Below are 16,716 nucleotides of genomic sequence, written 5' to 3'. Positions count from 1 at the left end.
GTTTTTGATAGGTTGGATTGTTTTTTCCTTTTGTGTAAAGACAGATGCAAAATATGAGTTAAGTAGATCTGCTTTCTCCCTGTTGCTTGTCATCTTCTTGCCACTTTCTCCCAGCAATGGGCCAATTGTTTCCTTGACTTTTTTCTTGTTTAGAAATAAGGAATCCCGATCACAATGGTGTTATAGCTAGCTTTAGTATGTAATAGAAGTTGTTAACTAGGTGCAAAAGCAATTATATTTGAATACAAATGGTGAAACTTCTCAAAAGAGATGATTAAAATAAAAGAAACCAAAAACAAAAGAGAGAGATGCTTTGAATTATAATGGCTAGAGGACAACTAAAAAATAAGGTGATGAGGTTCAGTTGAAATGTATTCTACACTACAAAGAAGTATCAACCATAGTATAGAAAAGAGGCATTAAACATGTTCCTCAAGGTATCCCACACTATCACTTATTACTGCAACTTGGTTTAATTGTTCCAATTCAATCCAATCCTGAAAAGGTAGGTACATATTTAGGTGTATGCTTTGTATAATTTGTAGTGAAGACATATGTAAAGAATTCATTCAGGTTTCCCTTAATATTGCTTACCATTTGCTCTTTAAATTCTTTTTACTGCCAGAGTTAATTTTCTTTTTTTTTTCTTGTTGTAATAGACTTTCTACTTTCCAGTAGAAAACTTTACAGAACTTTATTCTGTAACACAGAACTGTAATAGAAGATTTTCCAGAGAGTTATGTTGGTTTTCCCTTAATATAAATTTTGGGGAAATAGCGTAACAAAACAGATGAAGGCAAAGCAGCATGGATTTTGCAAAGGTGAATCTTGCCTTGCCACTTTTTACGTTTTGTTTTTTTGTTGTTGTTATTGTTGTTGTTTTTGAGAGGGTCAACAGATATGTGAATGTAAGTGAGCTGTCCATACAGTATCCTGGATTTTCACAAATATTCTCGGGAAGGGTTCTTCAGAGAATTTACAATCAGTAGCATACAACAAGGGTTTATTCTAGTTAGTGTGCATGAAATAATTAGAAACCAAAGAATAGAGATAAGTAATCAATATTTTTAATGCAGGCAAGGGCTTTTTGGACCTATGCTAGAACCAATATTTTTTAAGTTATTCAAAAACGATATTGACTTAAGAGTGACCAGCAAGCTGGCTAGACTGGAAATAATACCAAGTAATTAAGAATATGAAACGAAAACTGATTATGACAATATACGGAAGGCTCTTTTTAAGATAGAAAAATGTTGAACATGCACTTAAGTATAAATGGATGCACACTGAGGCAAGACAATTTCACATTTATTCTAATGATCTGTGTCACTAATTAGGAAAACGTCATTGGAACTATAGTAGCTAACTCCACTGAAACGTTCACTCAGTTTTCAGTAGTTGTCCAAAAGCCAGATCTGATACTATATTGATTATTAGAGAAGGGATTGAAATGAAACTGCCTACAATGTGATGACCTTCTATGAAGCTATGATATGTCTGCACTTGGAATACCATGTGCAGTTCTGCTTGCCACATCTGAAAAAATGATATAATACAGTGATGTAATGAAAAAAGTGCAAAAAAGAGTAGCCAAAATAATTAGAAAACTCTAATTCTTTGAGAAAAGGCTAGAAAAGCTGACACTACTTAGCCTAGGAAAAGAACCAAAAAAGGGAAGCATTTGAAGTATATAAAATCATGCAAGGAATTGAAAGTGTACAGAGAACTTTTCTTCCTCTCTCACAATATAAGAAACAAGAGTCATTTAATTAAACTAGCTGGAAGGAAATATTGAACTTTCTTACACGGTACATATTTACCTGAGTTTTATCCTAGCTGCCACTGAAGGTTTTATAAGGGGGGGTAGTTATTTTGTGCTCTGTTAGCCACCCAGAACCCCTTTGGTGAGATGGGAGCCATATCAATTGAATTAATAACAAATAAACCTGTGAAATTCATTACAAAAAATCTTGTGATAGCCAATAATTGCAATGGCTTGAAAAAGAGTAAGGATACATTCGTGGACATCAAATATATCAAGGATTTTAATACCGAAGGTGCAGTATTACTCGTGGCTTAGGTAATATGTCTCCATATACTAATTATAGAGGGGAAATAGTGAGAAGAAGTACACCTCCACCTCTTGTCTGAGACCATTCTACTTTAATTTGGCTGCTGTGGGAAACAACTTGTAGGACTACAACGGGCCTAGGCCTGATATTGCAGTCTTCTTTTTCTTTGTAGCACAGTAGTCCTCACATCCAGCCTAACTATGAAAAAAATAATCAGAATATTATCCTTCTGTTTCAAATTAGCTACTTCTTGTTATGATAACCAAACCTTTTCCAATTAATTAATTTTGAAACATCCAATTTCAGACAGTTAACAGTCTTAATACGCCAATGTTAATAAGAAATTGATGTTTGTAACCACTATACAGTCATTAACAAAAACAAGAGAGATTTTAATCCCTCTAAGATAAACTAGAAGCCATGAGGTTTTATGAGAGTCTACAAGTATTAGTAATTCATTCTACTATAGTTTAAGCATCTTCAGTTAAATATCAAAGCTCAGGATGCCACAACTGAAGATAATTAATCAAAATAAGAATTAGGTTTTTTGCATCTTTCAATTAAAAATGGAAAGCTCTAACTAGTGCTCTTACAAAATAGCAAGCTTCAATTATTATTACAAAACAAAGTAGTTATGAAAACAATCATGATTCAATATTGTGAATTTTCAGAACCTTGTTATCATAATGTCCCAATTTAGATAAATAGGAATTAATACTTTATTAGAAATGTTCAGGTTTAACTGTGTCTTGGTCAAAGACATAAAGAAAAGGGGATAGTAAAGACTTGTTTATATTTCAATTTAAAAAGTGTAAAAGACAGTTAACTCAGATGTCATTATTGTCCCTACTAAAGCTGAAATCCTAAAACAAAAAGATTTATGCTCACAAAACACAGTGATGATGAATTGCCTAATTTTAATTCTCATCCTTTCAGGAGGATATTTTAAAAGTTTGTAGTAACACAAACATAAGATTTTTGTATTCCAAAATAAAACTATTTCTTAAATAATGACATTCCTGAAACAATGTTATATCATGACATACATATTCTACTGAAATGGTATCATGTTACCATACAGAATAAAACAAAAGTACATTTCAAGAGGTATGAAATAATTATATACTTTCAATGGATCACTATAGCAAAGATTTTATCAAAAGAAGGAATCTCTTTAGCTTTCTCATGAGAAAATTACAGTTTTCAATATACATACATTTTCAAAAATAGCATGTTTATTTCCATAGATAAAAAATAACTTACTTTGGAAATCATAGGGTCATAATAAATACTGATTTCACTTCCTTGCTTTATGCCACTGTCAACACGAACCTAGAACAAATTGAGATAAATTAGTTTTATAATAGGAAGAGGTTATTATTAATAGTAGTAAGTGTGACCATTCCTTTTTTTTTTTTTGATGTTGCATTTATTGCAATGAACTATAGACAAAAGTTTCCACAAATCTTATCTCTGTATTTTTATATATAAGTCTAAAATCCTCTACTTGGAAATTTACCACTGTCATAAAACATGTTTGTAATTATTGATTTTACCAACATCTTACACAGATACATCAAGTTCTGTAATAGTATCATGTATACCTTAGGGCACCCAAGTTTTTAATACTCCAGAAGAAAGAAACTTTAAAGCTGATAAGCTAGCTTCTATTAATTCTTGGTTTCTAATTTTCATAAAAGCAATCATTTCCTTTTCTGTTTAACTCTCATCTGAAACCTGTATTTTTTTTTAATATGCAATTCTAGTGATGTTCAGACAGTTTTTTGTAAAGTTATATTCTGCCAGGTTACAGTTTTAAACAGGTTTTTTTTTAAGTTTCATAGACTGGATGGGGAAGATAAATACATTAACATATGAAGGCATGTGTGTGTGCGCACACACACACACACATACATACAAGACTGGTAACTACTGAACTGTTTGAAGAATCTGGTAACTGTTAAACAACCAACAAAACTTAGTGTTATTAATTAATATAATTTTAATCTATTTACTTCTTACCAGCTGCACATTAAAAATAAATATTAATTATTAAATAACTAATTCCAGAAGAAGTCCTTGATGTTTTTGAAATTTGTAAAGCATGTTAACTGAAACAAATAAGACTTTTCTTTTAAAAAATAAGATAATTTAATAGTCTCTGATAATTTTGAGAAGAAAAATTAAACCTGATGAGGTGAAAGAGATATAACACAAAATATTGCATTTGGGTTTGGAGGGCTGAGGGAAAGAAGAAACTTAGAAACTCCCTTCAATCTTCACCTGGGGAAAAGAATTTTTTGTAATAAAACAGCAGTTCATCTGTCTGCAAGAAGGCAGAAAGAGGTCAAACCAACGGCTGTTAGGCTTTTAGATTTTAATTTAGGCAATTATCAAGGGACCAGATGTAGAACCTCTTGTCTACAATATCCACATGAGGTCACACTGATGACTTTATTATCCAAATGACATGTCCTAATAGGCTTTACTCTATGAAAACTGCATCACATTCTTTCATAATGAAAAAAAAAAGATGAATTGTGCTTTATAATTACACATTTACTAATGCAGGCATCTTAATTCAAACAGCAACTGTCAAGCACCTTCTTTAGAAAACAAACAAGATGCCTTAGAAATGTCCAGTCATCAAAACAATGATTTTACATTCATTGTAAAATTCCACAGGAGACGAGAAAATATGCAAGCACAACTATTGAGTTTTGAAAGGAAACAAACTTTCAAAATTCTGCATCACCACAAAATATATACATAAAAATTTAAATTTTAAGAACAAAACAAGGGAACAAAGTAATTTTCCAATATAAACATATCTCTTCAAAAATTCTAAGCTAAAGAATTAAAAAGGAAGCCAGAGTAATCAAAAAAGAAGGGAATATATTTCCTCATGAAACAAGATTTGTTATGCAACAAAGTGGAAGCAATCATTTGAATTAGTTATGCCTTTGATGTTTCAAATATGCACCATTATTTGCAAGCTATCATAGCAGGGCTGTGACGATTAAAAAATCGCAAATATTAAATTGCAAGGTAAATGTAAACTTTTGAAATTTGTAAATACAAAAAGGTTGTTCATGATCTCTGAAAGCCTATGGCAATTCTTAATCATCCAGGTCATTGAAGCTTCTTGGATGAGAAGCTAAATGTTTTCAAAGAAAAAGCCAACAAAATCCAGTTGCCTTTTGGAAAAAGCACTTTTAATGCCATTGAGTACATTACATTCTATTTAAGATTCCATACGGATCATAGGATACTGCAACTTATTTACTGTAACGGATAGTAAAACAGTTACATAGGTAAAAGAGGATTTTTATTTAGTGAATGGTTCTATTTTTGCAAAAACCCTAGTGAACTTTATGGGGCAGTCTTCTTCTTAAGGGCTTCCTATGTTAATCTCTACATCTTAAATATAGGAAGTTGATAATATTATTAATGTTTCCTGAGACTAGTGGTTCTTGCTTGGCTGCGAGCACATGGAAATAAACCAACAAAAAGAATCAAAATTTAAAATTTAAAAGAAAAGTTATGGTTAATTTTCAATGTGATGGTATATAGTCTTGAGTGAACATATTACATTTTAATCCTAATTTCCAGTAAAATAGTGAAACAGATAATTTCCCTCTGTAAATAGGAAACTAGATATCTAGGACAATACTATATGAAATAGCTTTAACAGCTCAGTAAAACTTGGCACCAGTAATTTTGTAATATTCTACATATATTTTTATTCTTGTAATTGCTTTCAGTGAGTACCTTTTTTAAATACAATACTATTTATGCAAGTACACTCTAATATGTTATAAAACATTTGTTAGACCAATTCTTGAATACAGCTCAACTGTCTGGAACCCATACCACATCTCTGACATCAATACAATTGAACGTGTTCAGAAATATTTTACAAGAAGAGTTCTCCACTCCTCTGAATACAACAAAATACCTTATGCTACCAGACTTGAAATCCTGGGTTTAGAAAATTTAGAACTATGCCGTCTTCGGCATGACTTGAATTTAACTCATAGAATCATCTATTACAATGTCCTTCTCTCAAAGACTTCTTCAATTGCAACAATACACAAGCACACAATAGATTTAAGCTTAATGTTAACCACTCCAATCTTGATTGCAGAAAATATGACTTCAGTAACAGAGTTGTTAATATTTGGAATACACTATCTGACTCTGTGGTCTCTTCCCAAAATCCCCAAAGCTTCAACCAAAAACTGTCTACCATTGACCTCACCCCATTCCTAAGAGGTCTGTAAGGGGCGTGCATAAGAGCACAAGAGTGCCTACCATTCCTGTCCTATTGTTTTCTTTCATTATATCCAATTAATATAGTTATTACATACTCATACTTATATATATGCTTATATATTGTATAGTTATTTCATGCTTATGCTTATATACTGTGTATTTCATGCTTACGCTTATATATACTGTGTGACTAAATAAATCTATCTATCTAGACCCGTTCCAGTCCGGCTTCCGACCCGGTTACAGCACGGAGACGGCTTTGGTCGCGTTGGTGGATGACCTCTGGAGGGCCAGGGACAGGGGTTGCTCCTCTGCCTTTGTCCTATTAGATCTCTCAGCGGCTTTTGATACCATCGATCATGGTATCTTGCTGCGCCAGTTGGAGGGGTTGGGAGTGGGAGGCACCATTTATCGGTGGTTCTCCTCCTATCTCTCCGACCAGTCGCAGACGGTGTTGACAGGGGGGCAGAGGTCGTCCTCGAGGTGCCTCACTTGTGGGGTACCTGAGGGGTCGATTCTCTCGCCTACCCTGTTCAACATCTACATGAAGCCGCTGGGTGAGGTCATCAGTGGTTTCAGGGTGAGTTATCATCTTTACGCTGATGATACTCAGCTGTACTTTTCCACCCCAGACTACCCCAACGAAGCGGTCGAAGTGCTGTCCACCCGGTGCCTGGAAGCCGTACGGGTCTGGATGGGGAGAAACAGACTCAAGCTCAATCCCTCCAAGACGGAGTGGCTGTGGATGCCGGCACCCCGGTACAGTCAGCTGCATCCGCAGCTGACTGTTGGGGGCGAGTTAGTGGCCCCAAAGGAGGTGGTTCGCAACTTGGGTGTCCTCCTGGATGGTCGGCTGTCCTTTGATGAACATCTGGTGGCCGTCACCAGGAGGGCCTTTTACCAAGTTCGCTTGGTTCGCCAGTTGCGTCTCTTCCTTGACCGGGATGCCTTATGCACAGTCACTCATGCTCTGGTTACGTCTCGGCTGGATTATTGCAATGCTCTCTACATGGGGCTGCCCTTGAGGTGCACCCGGAGGCTGCAGTTAGTCCAGAATGCAGCTGCGCGAGTGGTAATGGGAGCCGCTCGTGGCTCCCACGTAACACCACTGCTCCGTAGTCTGCACTGGCTTCCTGTAGTCTTTCGGGTGCGCTTCAAGATCCTGGTTACCACCTTTAAAGCGCTCCATGGCTTAGGACCCGGGTACTTACGAGACCGCCTGCTGTTACCTTATGCCTCCCATCGACCCGTACGCTCTCACAGAGAGGGCCTTCTCAGGGTGCCGTCCGCCAAACAATGTCGGCTGGCGGCCCCCAGGAGTAGGGCCTTCTCTGTGGGAGCACCAACACTCTGGAACGAACTCCCCCCTGGCTTACGTCAACTGCCTGATCTTCGGACCTTTCGTCGTGAGCTTAAAACATATTTATTCATTCAAGCAGGACTGGCATAAATAGTTGATTTTAAATTGGGGTTTTAATAATATTTTAAATTTTTAAATGTTTTAATTATTGGCCGTATAGTAATAGTTCATTTTAAATTCTTTTAATTGTATATATTCTGTGTTTTTATTCTGGCTGTACACCGCCCTGAGTCCTTTGGGAGAAGGGCGGTATAGAAATTTAATAAAATAAATAAAATAAATAAACAAACAAACAAACAAACAAACAAACAAATAAATAAATAAATAAATAAATATATAATACTAGGCTATTTCAAATGAAGTTTAACAGTAAGAACAACTACAATTATTAACCTCAAAATTTTCAAGTCTCTTTCCATAGCACCAGAAAAACGTATTTTTTCGTTCATTCTATTTAGGATCAATCAACTTCTAAGATATTTTTAAAGGCAAATATCACATATAAACACATACCAGAGATGGAAAAAATGCAGGATTATAAGCAAACCATTAAAAAGTGAACGCTATTTTTGAATTTCAATGAGTTTCATTACCAAACCTTTTTGTTGTATTTACAATACGGCTTTTAGGGTTCCTAACATATAATAACTTAAATTGTGAGGGCAGAGAAAGCTTGATTATTTTATTAGAATAATTAAAAAAAATGTTTCCTATCAACATAAAGGTCAGCACTACAGAAAAATGAAACAAAAAATCTAGCCACCTTCTTTTCCTGAAGGCAAGGTATGAATCTAAGTAATAAAATTGCCATAGGATCACAGCACTGAATTTAAGAGCAACTTCTCCATTCCCCCCAAAAAAACCCAAAACCTCCTCCAAACCCACAAAAGCTTCTCAACCTGACCAATATCTAGATGTGTGGATTTCAATTCTCAAAATTCTAAACAATGATTGTGATAGCTGGAGAATTTGGAGAGCTGAACTAACCTTGATGGCATTCTGACTGCCTCTGAAGACTTTCAACTGGGAGACTACTAGGCTTCCTTGCGCATTTGGTTGCCCATTTTGAGAAGAGCTTGCTGGATGACTAAACGGGCCAGAGATCTAAACCAGCAGGGCACCACTTATGTTCTTAAATGTGCATAGCTGGTAATTGCCTATAATGAGGAGCACTGCTTTAAGTATTTGTTGCCAAGGATCTTAAAAATGAATGCATATAAACAAGGGTATGTAGCAGTGGTGGGTTGCTCCCAGTTCAGACTGGTTCTATAGAACCAGTAGTAAAACCAGCGGGAGGCTCTGCCCGCTAACCTGGATGTCATCATAGGTGATCTGCACATGCACAGAAGCTCAGCGCGCATGCAAGCGAAGCGAGCGCGCATGCATGATCCCGTTGCGAACCGGTAGTAAAGGTAAGTAGAACCCATCCCTGGTATGTATGTCTTGTTACTTCATTTGTGGCAAGTCTGACCCTTTACATAAACTCTATTATGCTTATATTAAACCAAAAAAAATCATTTCATGACTATTGCAAGTCTGGAGTTTTAATCACTGAACCCAACTGTACTTCTACACTATTTTTATTTATTTAATATTTATTTATATCCTGCCATGATTATTTTTATAAATAACTCAAGTAGCAAACATACCTAATATACCCTCTTCCTATTTTCCCCACAACAACCCTGTGAGTGGGTTGGGCTGAGACAGGGTGCCTGGCTTTCTTACCTAAGGCAGAATTAGAATTCACAGTTTCTTGGTTTCTAGCCTGGTACTTTAATCACTGGCTATCTCTGACTATATCTTTCTCTTTTGGCAAATAATTCTATTTTAGTCACTTTTGGGAATAGAAAAAACGATTAATCTTTATAAGGAAAATGCAAATAAAGGTTTTACTGTATATTTATAGGACCCATACAACTGACAGAATATTCTCTTAATTTCAAATGTGCCCTGCTGCTTATAAAAAGAAAAACAAAATAAACCAATACAATTTGCAAAAAGAAAAAAGTGCTATTTTAACATAGTGGTGAGAGCACACCAAAAGAGGAAGGCCCAGGCACTTCATATGAAATCCTCAAAAAATCATTACTCTTAGGCGTCCAACATAATTAAAATTTCTTCCCTTAGTATCATGATGGAGCATGTGACTCTATCAGGCATCTCCCACCCTTCATTTTCAATTCACCTCTCCCCTAAGCACAGCTCCCAACCCACCATGTCTACCTGACAAGTGACAGCCCAATCTGATTAAATGCTTGCAAAGGAGGGGACTTGCAGGCCTCCATGACAGGCCAAAAGTGATCACCATGGAGATACATAATTACAGCTGTCAACGCATCTACTGTCCTGCTGGCATCAATTTGATTGCTCCCAGCAATAATGATAGACAAAGCTTAGCATGCACTCTCTTGCACCCAATCACTTTATCTATTTTGTGATCCATTTAGCTGACATGCAACATTCGCACAAGCAAATAACAGCAGTAAGCAGAACATTTAAGGTATTTTAATTGTTTTTTTCTTTCTCTGGATGGCTCATAAGTGCAAATGTTATTACATAAAACTCCTGCTGCAGCATTAATTGAAGAAAGATTTGGTGGGACAAAGACCATAGGAGGTAGAGTTTGTCCATTATCACTTGTACTTTCAACAGGTCTCATGTTCGGAATATTGCAAATTGCAAAAACTTGCAAGGGCAAAATATTTGACATCCTATTAGCTATTACACCATGGTGAAAAACCTCAACGCACCCCCAGAGTAATTACTGGAAATTCTTCCTTAGTTCATTTGGTTTTCATTAAACATGATTAAGACACATTCTGTAATGTGTGTATTTGTATGTTTAAATCTTCCATTTAATATCATATAGAATTTACTAAACCTTTATAAGTTGTATTTCTGCTTTTAAACACAGCTTGAATTCTTAAAGCCCCACCCCCACCCCAAAAGAGTCAAACTTCTATAGGTATCATAAAGGCAAAAATAATTTTAGAAATCAAATAAATCCTATATTCAGTTTCACCAAATTTAAAATTCAGGGGTGTAACATTTCCCCCATGTAACTAATATTGGTAAATAATCATGTTTACAGTAGTATTCCCTCTGTCATTTCACAAAGCCAATACCATTCCATGCTTATGTACCCAATATTTCAGCTACCTTGAAGAACAGAAATGCACTTGCCTTTTGTGTAACAACCAATTAAACAAGAACTCAAAAAAAAACTTTGTACAATATAATGAAGCACTTTTCACTATGTATAGAAAATTACCCTTCATCTTTTAAAAAGCTTCAAATTGAAAGAAATAGAAGCCTTCCATTATAAAAGCCAGAATTATGTCATGGCTAGTCCAACACTTTAAAGAATGACTATGTAGAATGGTTGAATTTATTTAGATGTGCATCCCAGGATATATGGCATTTGGGGGTTTATTTGTGTTTGTTTTGGGTACGGTAAATTTATTTCTAATTACCACTAATTAATATAATTAACTACATTCCTCCTTGGTTTATAGAAATAGTTTAGAACAACTAGTCTTAAGAAGTCCTGAACTCTTCTAAATCTGCAAAACACTATGAAATCTATGAATTCTTCACGCTTTGAAAATAAGAAATAATAAAGCATCAGAATTACTTACATTTGGGACATGCAGGGGCTCTTCGTATTGAGACAATCTGCCAACAGAGGGCAAACCAAAAGATTTATAAGGGTCCTGAAATGAAATTCAAAACACAGAGTGGTATTAACTTTGTAAGACAAAGCACAGGAAGCAAGGTTAAGCCACTGGGAAACTAAGCATTTCCTCCACATTAAATATGGACCAACTATATTTTGTTCTCAAAATGACTTATTTTAGTAGGGTTATGAAACTGCTTCTTCCATTCAAGTCATGGATGATTTGTTAAAGCTAAAAACTTCCTGCTGTGCCTTTATTAAAGCAAGGGCAACCTTTCTAAAAGAAAGCACAATACTAGGGGGCAAGCTAAGAGCACACATTCACCACATTCACACTCATGCGCGCACACAAACTGTAATACTCCGAAGACAAGTACTTTTGGAATTGTACACAAGACTCAGGGTTTTCAGGATCATACCCTGTTTAAATTAATAGCATTGTTATATTTAAGGTATGCATCCCAGTATAAAGGCAATTTGCACTGTTTGACCGAAACATGTGGATAAAATTTCCACATTATTGTATGTATTATTGTATTCAAATCCTCAGTCATGTAAGTTGTATTTGAAGAACACTCAGAGGAAATGAGTAAACGGGGGGGGGGGGGGGGAGACATAAAATACATGTATTATCCTATATAAAGAGAACTGAACAAATTATTCTAACAGTGACTAAAATAGAAAACAACTTCTTCAACTTTTGCTTTCAAATCCCAGTGGCAGAGTTTATAAAAGTTAACTTGATCAATTCCAAATAAAAAGGGATGATTTGGTTATAATATATAGCTATATAGCCTATTACAGATATATAGTCTACAATATCTACTGGAAATGTACAAGAACCACATTTCAGACCATTTTTTAAGGGCTCAGTACGTTACTTTGCTTTCATAAATAAGCAAAGTTGTACAAAATGTTGAAGTACCATTATGATCTTTTTCCCAATATATTATTCTCTAGATCATAGAGAATTTTATAAAATGAATGAAAAAGAAAAACTTCATTCATGCACATGGAATGGAAGAAGATAAAAAGAAATCCTAGCTTCTCCCTAACAAGTTTCTTCTGCAGCAATTCTCCTTCCAGCTATTAAAAGTTATTTTTTACCTCAGCATATACTCGACATTCAACTGCCCAGCCGTTGATGGGGATATCAGACTGCTTGTGCCTGAGAGGGTATCCCTTAGCAACACGGATCATTTCTTGGACCAGATCCAAACCGGTAATACATTCTGTGATGGGATGTTCAACCTGCAAGGTTAAGAACTGTCAGTCAGTCAGTCAGTCAATCACAACACAACCTTTCTAATATCTCAACCTGATAACAAAAATTGGGTGGGGAGCAGAAATGTTAATTTACAATACGGAATATGGATAATCCTCTTTGTCATACAAGACGTACAGAAACTATACATCTGTTATTTATTGCAGAAAATAGACATACAACAAAACCAAGCAAAAAGTAATTGCAGATAATGGCTAAAATAAACTGGCTGTATGGGATGGAAAGATAAGAATACATTTGTTTTGGGGAAGTGACTTTAAAAAAGGGAACAACTTTTAATCTAGAAATACAAAAGCATTTTGACTGAGTCTCAAAAAGCTGGCTGATAATCAACCCGTTCTGCTACACTTAACATGGCATGTACAGGAGCAGCCTACAATCTTTCATAGAATCAGACTAGCTAAATCTTACCCACACGCCTGCTTTCACTAACCTGTCCTGACAAGCAACGAGATTAGCGTAATCTTACATCAATGCAGTGTAGCAGAAATGAGCAGATGGATACTTCAGGGTTGTTGTTGTTTTTTCCATACAGACTTATCTCTGTAGTGCTTAGCATGCATAATAGCAGAGCTGGACCAGTAGAATCACTGCATGCTCTCAACAAATAGCTGCTAACAACTCAGGATGATGCTATCATGGGAATACCCTCACTCCCAGTTAAACCAAAAAGGAGAGGTGGTGCAAGAGTTGCTCTGACTAGTAAGACAGATTTATATAACCTATATTTTAACTTTGCAAATTTGACTTTAAATAATGATAAAATAAATACATTTAAAGAGCAGATTAGCATAATGAAGGAGGGAGGGAGGGAGGGAGGGAGGGAGGGAGGAAGAAAGGAAGGAAGGAAGGAAGGAAGGAAGGGAGGGAGGGAGGGAGGGAGGGAGGATTTAATCATTTTGTTTTAATGTAAAGTGCTATTGCAGCTGAAATACTATGTCTTTGAAATACTATGTTCTAAGAAACACTATTTCACAATCATTTCTCCATTAAGAGTTGTCATACTTCATGCATTTGTAACACAAAAAAGGTCACTGAACAAATGAAGTATTTGTTTGAAGTACATAATTGAAGGATAACATTTTGTCGGATGTAATATCTCTATGATGGTCTTTGCCAAAAAAAGGAGTAAAATTAACAGATGGCACTTATAATTAGCTCTCTGTGCATTTAAAATTTTATACCACCATATTTTAAGATAACTTAGCTGTTTCAGTGACATCACTAAAATAAGCACCATTCTAAATATTATACTAAAATGAAGGTTTTATTATATAATTAAGACGCTTCCTTTAGGACTCAGTGTCAAATACTTAATACTTTCCAGTATATCAATCTTATTAAGACCCTTGATGAAACGTCAAGAAATTCTTCATCTACACTGAAGTTTTACCCTATCAAACATGTAAATTATCAACACACTTGGGGGAAACATTTATTTTTTCAGGAAATCTGACTTTTTTAAAAACTTTTTTTAGATATCTATAACTACTGAAACTTTTTTTCAATATATCTGAAACTTCTGAATCATTCTAACTGTGTCATTTTATTGTATTTTTTTAAATTAAGTTTGCTTTCTAATATGAAATACAGTAACCTCCCCATAGTTACCATAACGTAGTGTTTCATTTTTTTATGGTCAAGCTAGGTACAAACTCATTCTGACAGCGATATATTTCTTCGGCTTTAATATTTATCAACATTTATATAATTAGTTTAATCACTGTCTCTTAAAAACATTATTGCCTGTTCCATCAATATGGTTTCTTTGTAAAAATCAGTTATAAAAGGGTGGGAGAGCAAAGTACACACAAAAACAGTTGGATATTTCAACAATAAAATCTTTTGATTTAAACAATAGTTAATTGTCTTTTTATTCTGTGTTTATTTTCATACTAAGAACAGCACACACACAGTCATTGTTATTTTAACAGTGAATTTAATAATTTTTGCATTTTTATTTTTCTATTTACAGCAGCCATTTTCCAGGTTATAGCAAATTGGAAACCATCATTAACTCTTCCAAGAGTTAGGCTCCACCAGATTCTGCCTTTTTCCCAGCTGTCATGAAACAGCAAATCCACCAGGGTACAGTAAAGAGAGAAATAAGAATTAAAGCCCCTCTATCAGGTCAGGAAAAAGTTTAGCAATTTTCTCTTCCTCTATTCTTTCTAGCTAATCTTCATAGCAATCCTACAACGACTGGTTTAAAACCATGCTTACCATCTTTTGCACATTGTACTAAGTTATGTATGTCTGACATGAGAAAAAAAATATGGTTTAAATCTACTACAAATATTCAGTTTTGATTCTGAACAGAAACATAGAGGAGCAATTGTTCAAGTCTGTCTCAAAATTCTCTATACTTGAATAGAACCATGAAAGTGAAATGCTAACTGCAAAGGGACATGCTGAATCTGATTGAAGTTAATATAATTTAATATATCCATCATATTAAAGCATATGCCAACACCAAAAGCAATGCTTTTGTCACTAAAATTTCTTCTTAAACTACATTCATGTTGGGAAAGTATTTATGAAACCTTTTTGCAGTTCTCTTTGTAGCCTTATTCAATAGAAAAGACATTTCCTTATACCTTTGTCAGAATCTTTCCTCGTCTAAGGGAAATCCTGTCCTTTGTAATGCTTGGGTGGAAGGGTGTAACTGTTACACACCAAATAATCAACATCCACTCTTCTCCAAGTGTTGCTTGACGTAGCCATTTCAAACCAAGATTGCTTCAGAGCCCATCCAGTTTCAGTAGTGTTAAATCATGTAATATTGTCTCAAAGAGAATCAGAGATACGTAATTTTCTTACGAAGAAAAAGATCACAATTCAAATAAAACATTCGCCAAAGAGAGAGAAGTTTGCCAAAACAAACTCTTTCTTAAATGTCGGTTTGTCTGCCAAAAATGCTTCAGCTAAAGATATAAGACCATCGGAGTATTCAGGTGCTGAGATGATCATATTTGCTAAAGCTTGCATATCAAGTGTCAGCCCCTTTGAGGCAGCCCAGGTCAAGAAACAGGCACCGAAAGACATACAAAAAATCTACTTTATTGATACAGGCCACAACAACAAAATCTTTAAAGCCTAGCAGTGTTGTTCCTTCCCTCCCTCTTAAACCAAAGAAAATCAAGGTGGAACAATCTAAGTTTCTTCTAATATTTTCTCATTTTCCTGTGAATAGAACAGAACAGAACAGAACAGACTTCTTTATTGGCCAAGTGTGATTGGACACACAAGGAATTTGTCTTGGTGCATTCGCTCTCGGTGTACATAAAAGAAAAGATACATTCGTCAAGAATCATAAGGTATACAACACTTAAAACGGGTGGCCCATGGGCCACATATGGCCTGCACAAACCATGCCCATCTTGGCTCCGCAAAGGCAAAAAATATCCAGCGTGTGAGGCAATGGAGTTTGACACTCCAGCTCTACATCAAAAGAAGACAAAATTGCTTGTGGCATATTGAACATTTGTCCCTCTATAAAGACCTTGTGCTGACATCTTTCTCTTTTTTTCCCCTCATTCCAAACTCTTTACTGTCTTTCAATTCGACAAAAACCAATTTCCTTAGTGATCTATTTCCAGACTTAAGCAGGCTTAATCATGGCCTGAATTCTCACATTTCTAGTCAGTCTTAGGCAAATGTAGGTAATCGTTACCTTTATGAATCATATTTTTCAAACTGATAAAAAGTATTTGAATAGTTTGATTCTTAATATTTGTGTCAATCTTTGTTTTCCATAGGTAATTCTTCTTTAAAAGAAACTTGTGAGAATAGTTATTAGTAAAAGAGGCAGAATCAAGGATCTCCTAAAACATGTTCAGAGAGTATTTCTAGCTAAAGGGCCAGTACAGAAGAACATTTTTCATTTACACATTTTCATATGTAGATCAAATGAGAATTTGGCATTATGTTTCCAGTATAACACAGTGATCAAATAATTCTGAAAATTTGTATGGACGTGGCTAAATGGCAGTGAGACATGGACCACTGCTAACTGCAAGATCGGACACTGGAATGGCAACAGCTT

The 16,716-nt window shown here is 35.2% G+C and overlaps 1 protein-coding gene across 4 annotated transcripts in view; it reads right to left on the bottom strand.

Moving 5' to 3' along the window:
* Positions 1 to 16,716, bottom strand: part of PCCA (propionyl-CoA carboxylase subunit alpha) — a 250,707-nt gene that overhangs the window by 118,361 nt on the left and 115,630 nt on the right. For all 4 annotated transcript variants that reach the window (XM_058184791.1, XM_058184793.1, XM_058184792.1 and 1 more), the window contains 3 exons: positions 12,494 to 12,637; positions 11,349 to 11,423; positions 3,336 to 3,404 (listed from right to left, as the gene is read on the bottom strand). In XM_058184791.1, the coding sequence (XP_058040774.1) occupies positions 3,336 to 3,404; positions 11,349 to 11,423; positions 12,494 to 12,637 (288 nt within the window). The remainder of the gene's footprint in view (positions 1 to 3,335; positions 3,405 to 11,348; positions 11,424 to 12,493; positions 12,638 to 16,716) is intronic.

The sequence above is a fragment of the Ahaetulla prasina genome, chromosome 5, assembly GCF_028640845.1.
Source record: "Ahaetulla prasina isolate Xishuangbanna chromosome 5, ASM2864084v1, whole genome shotgun sequence".
NCBI classification, from domain to species: Eukaryota; Metazoa; Chordata; class Lepidosauria; order Squamata; family Colubridae; genus Ahaetulla; species Ahaetulla prasina.
This window is presented reverse-complemented; position numbering and strand designations above follow the sequence as displayed.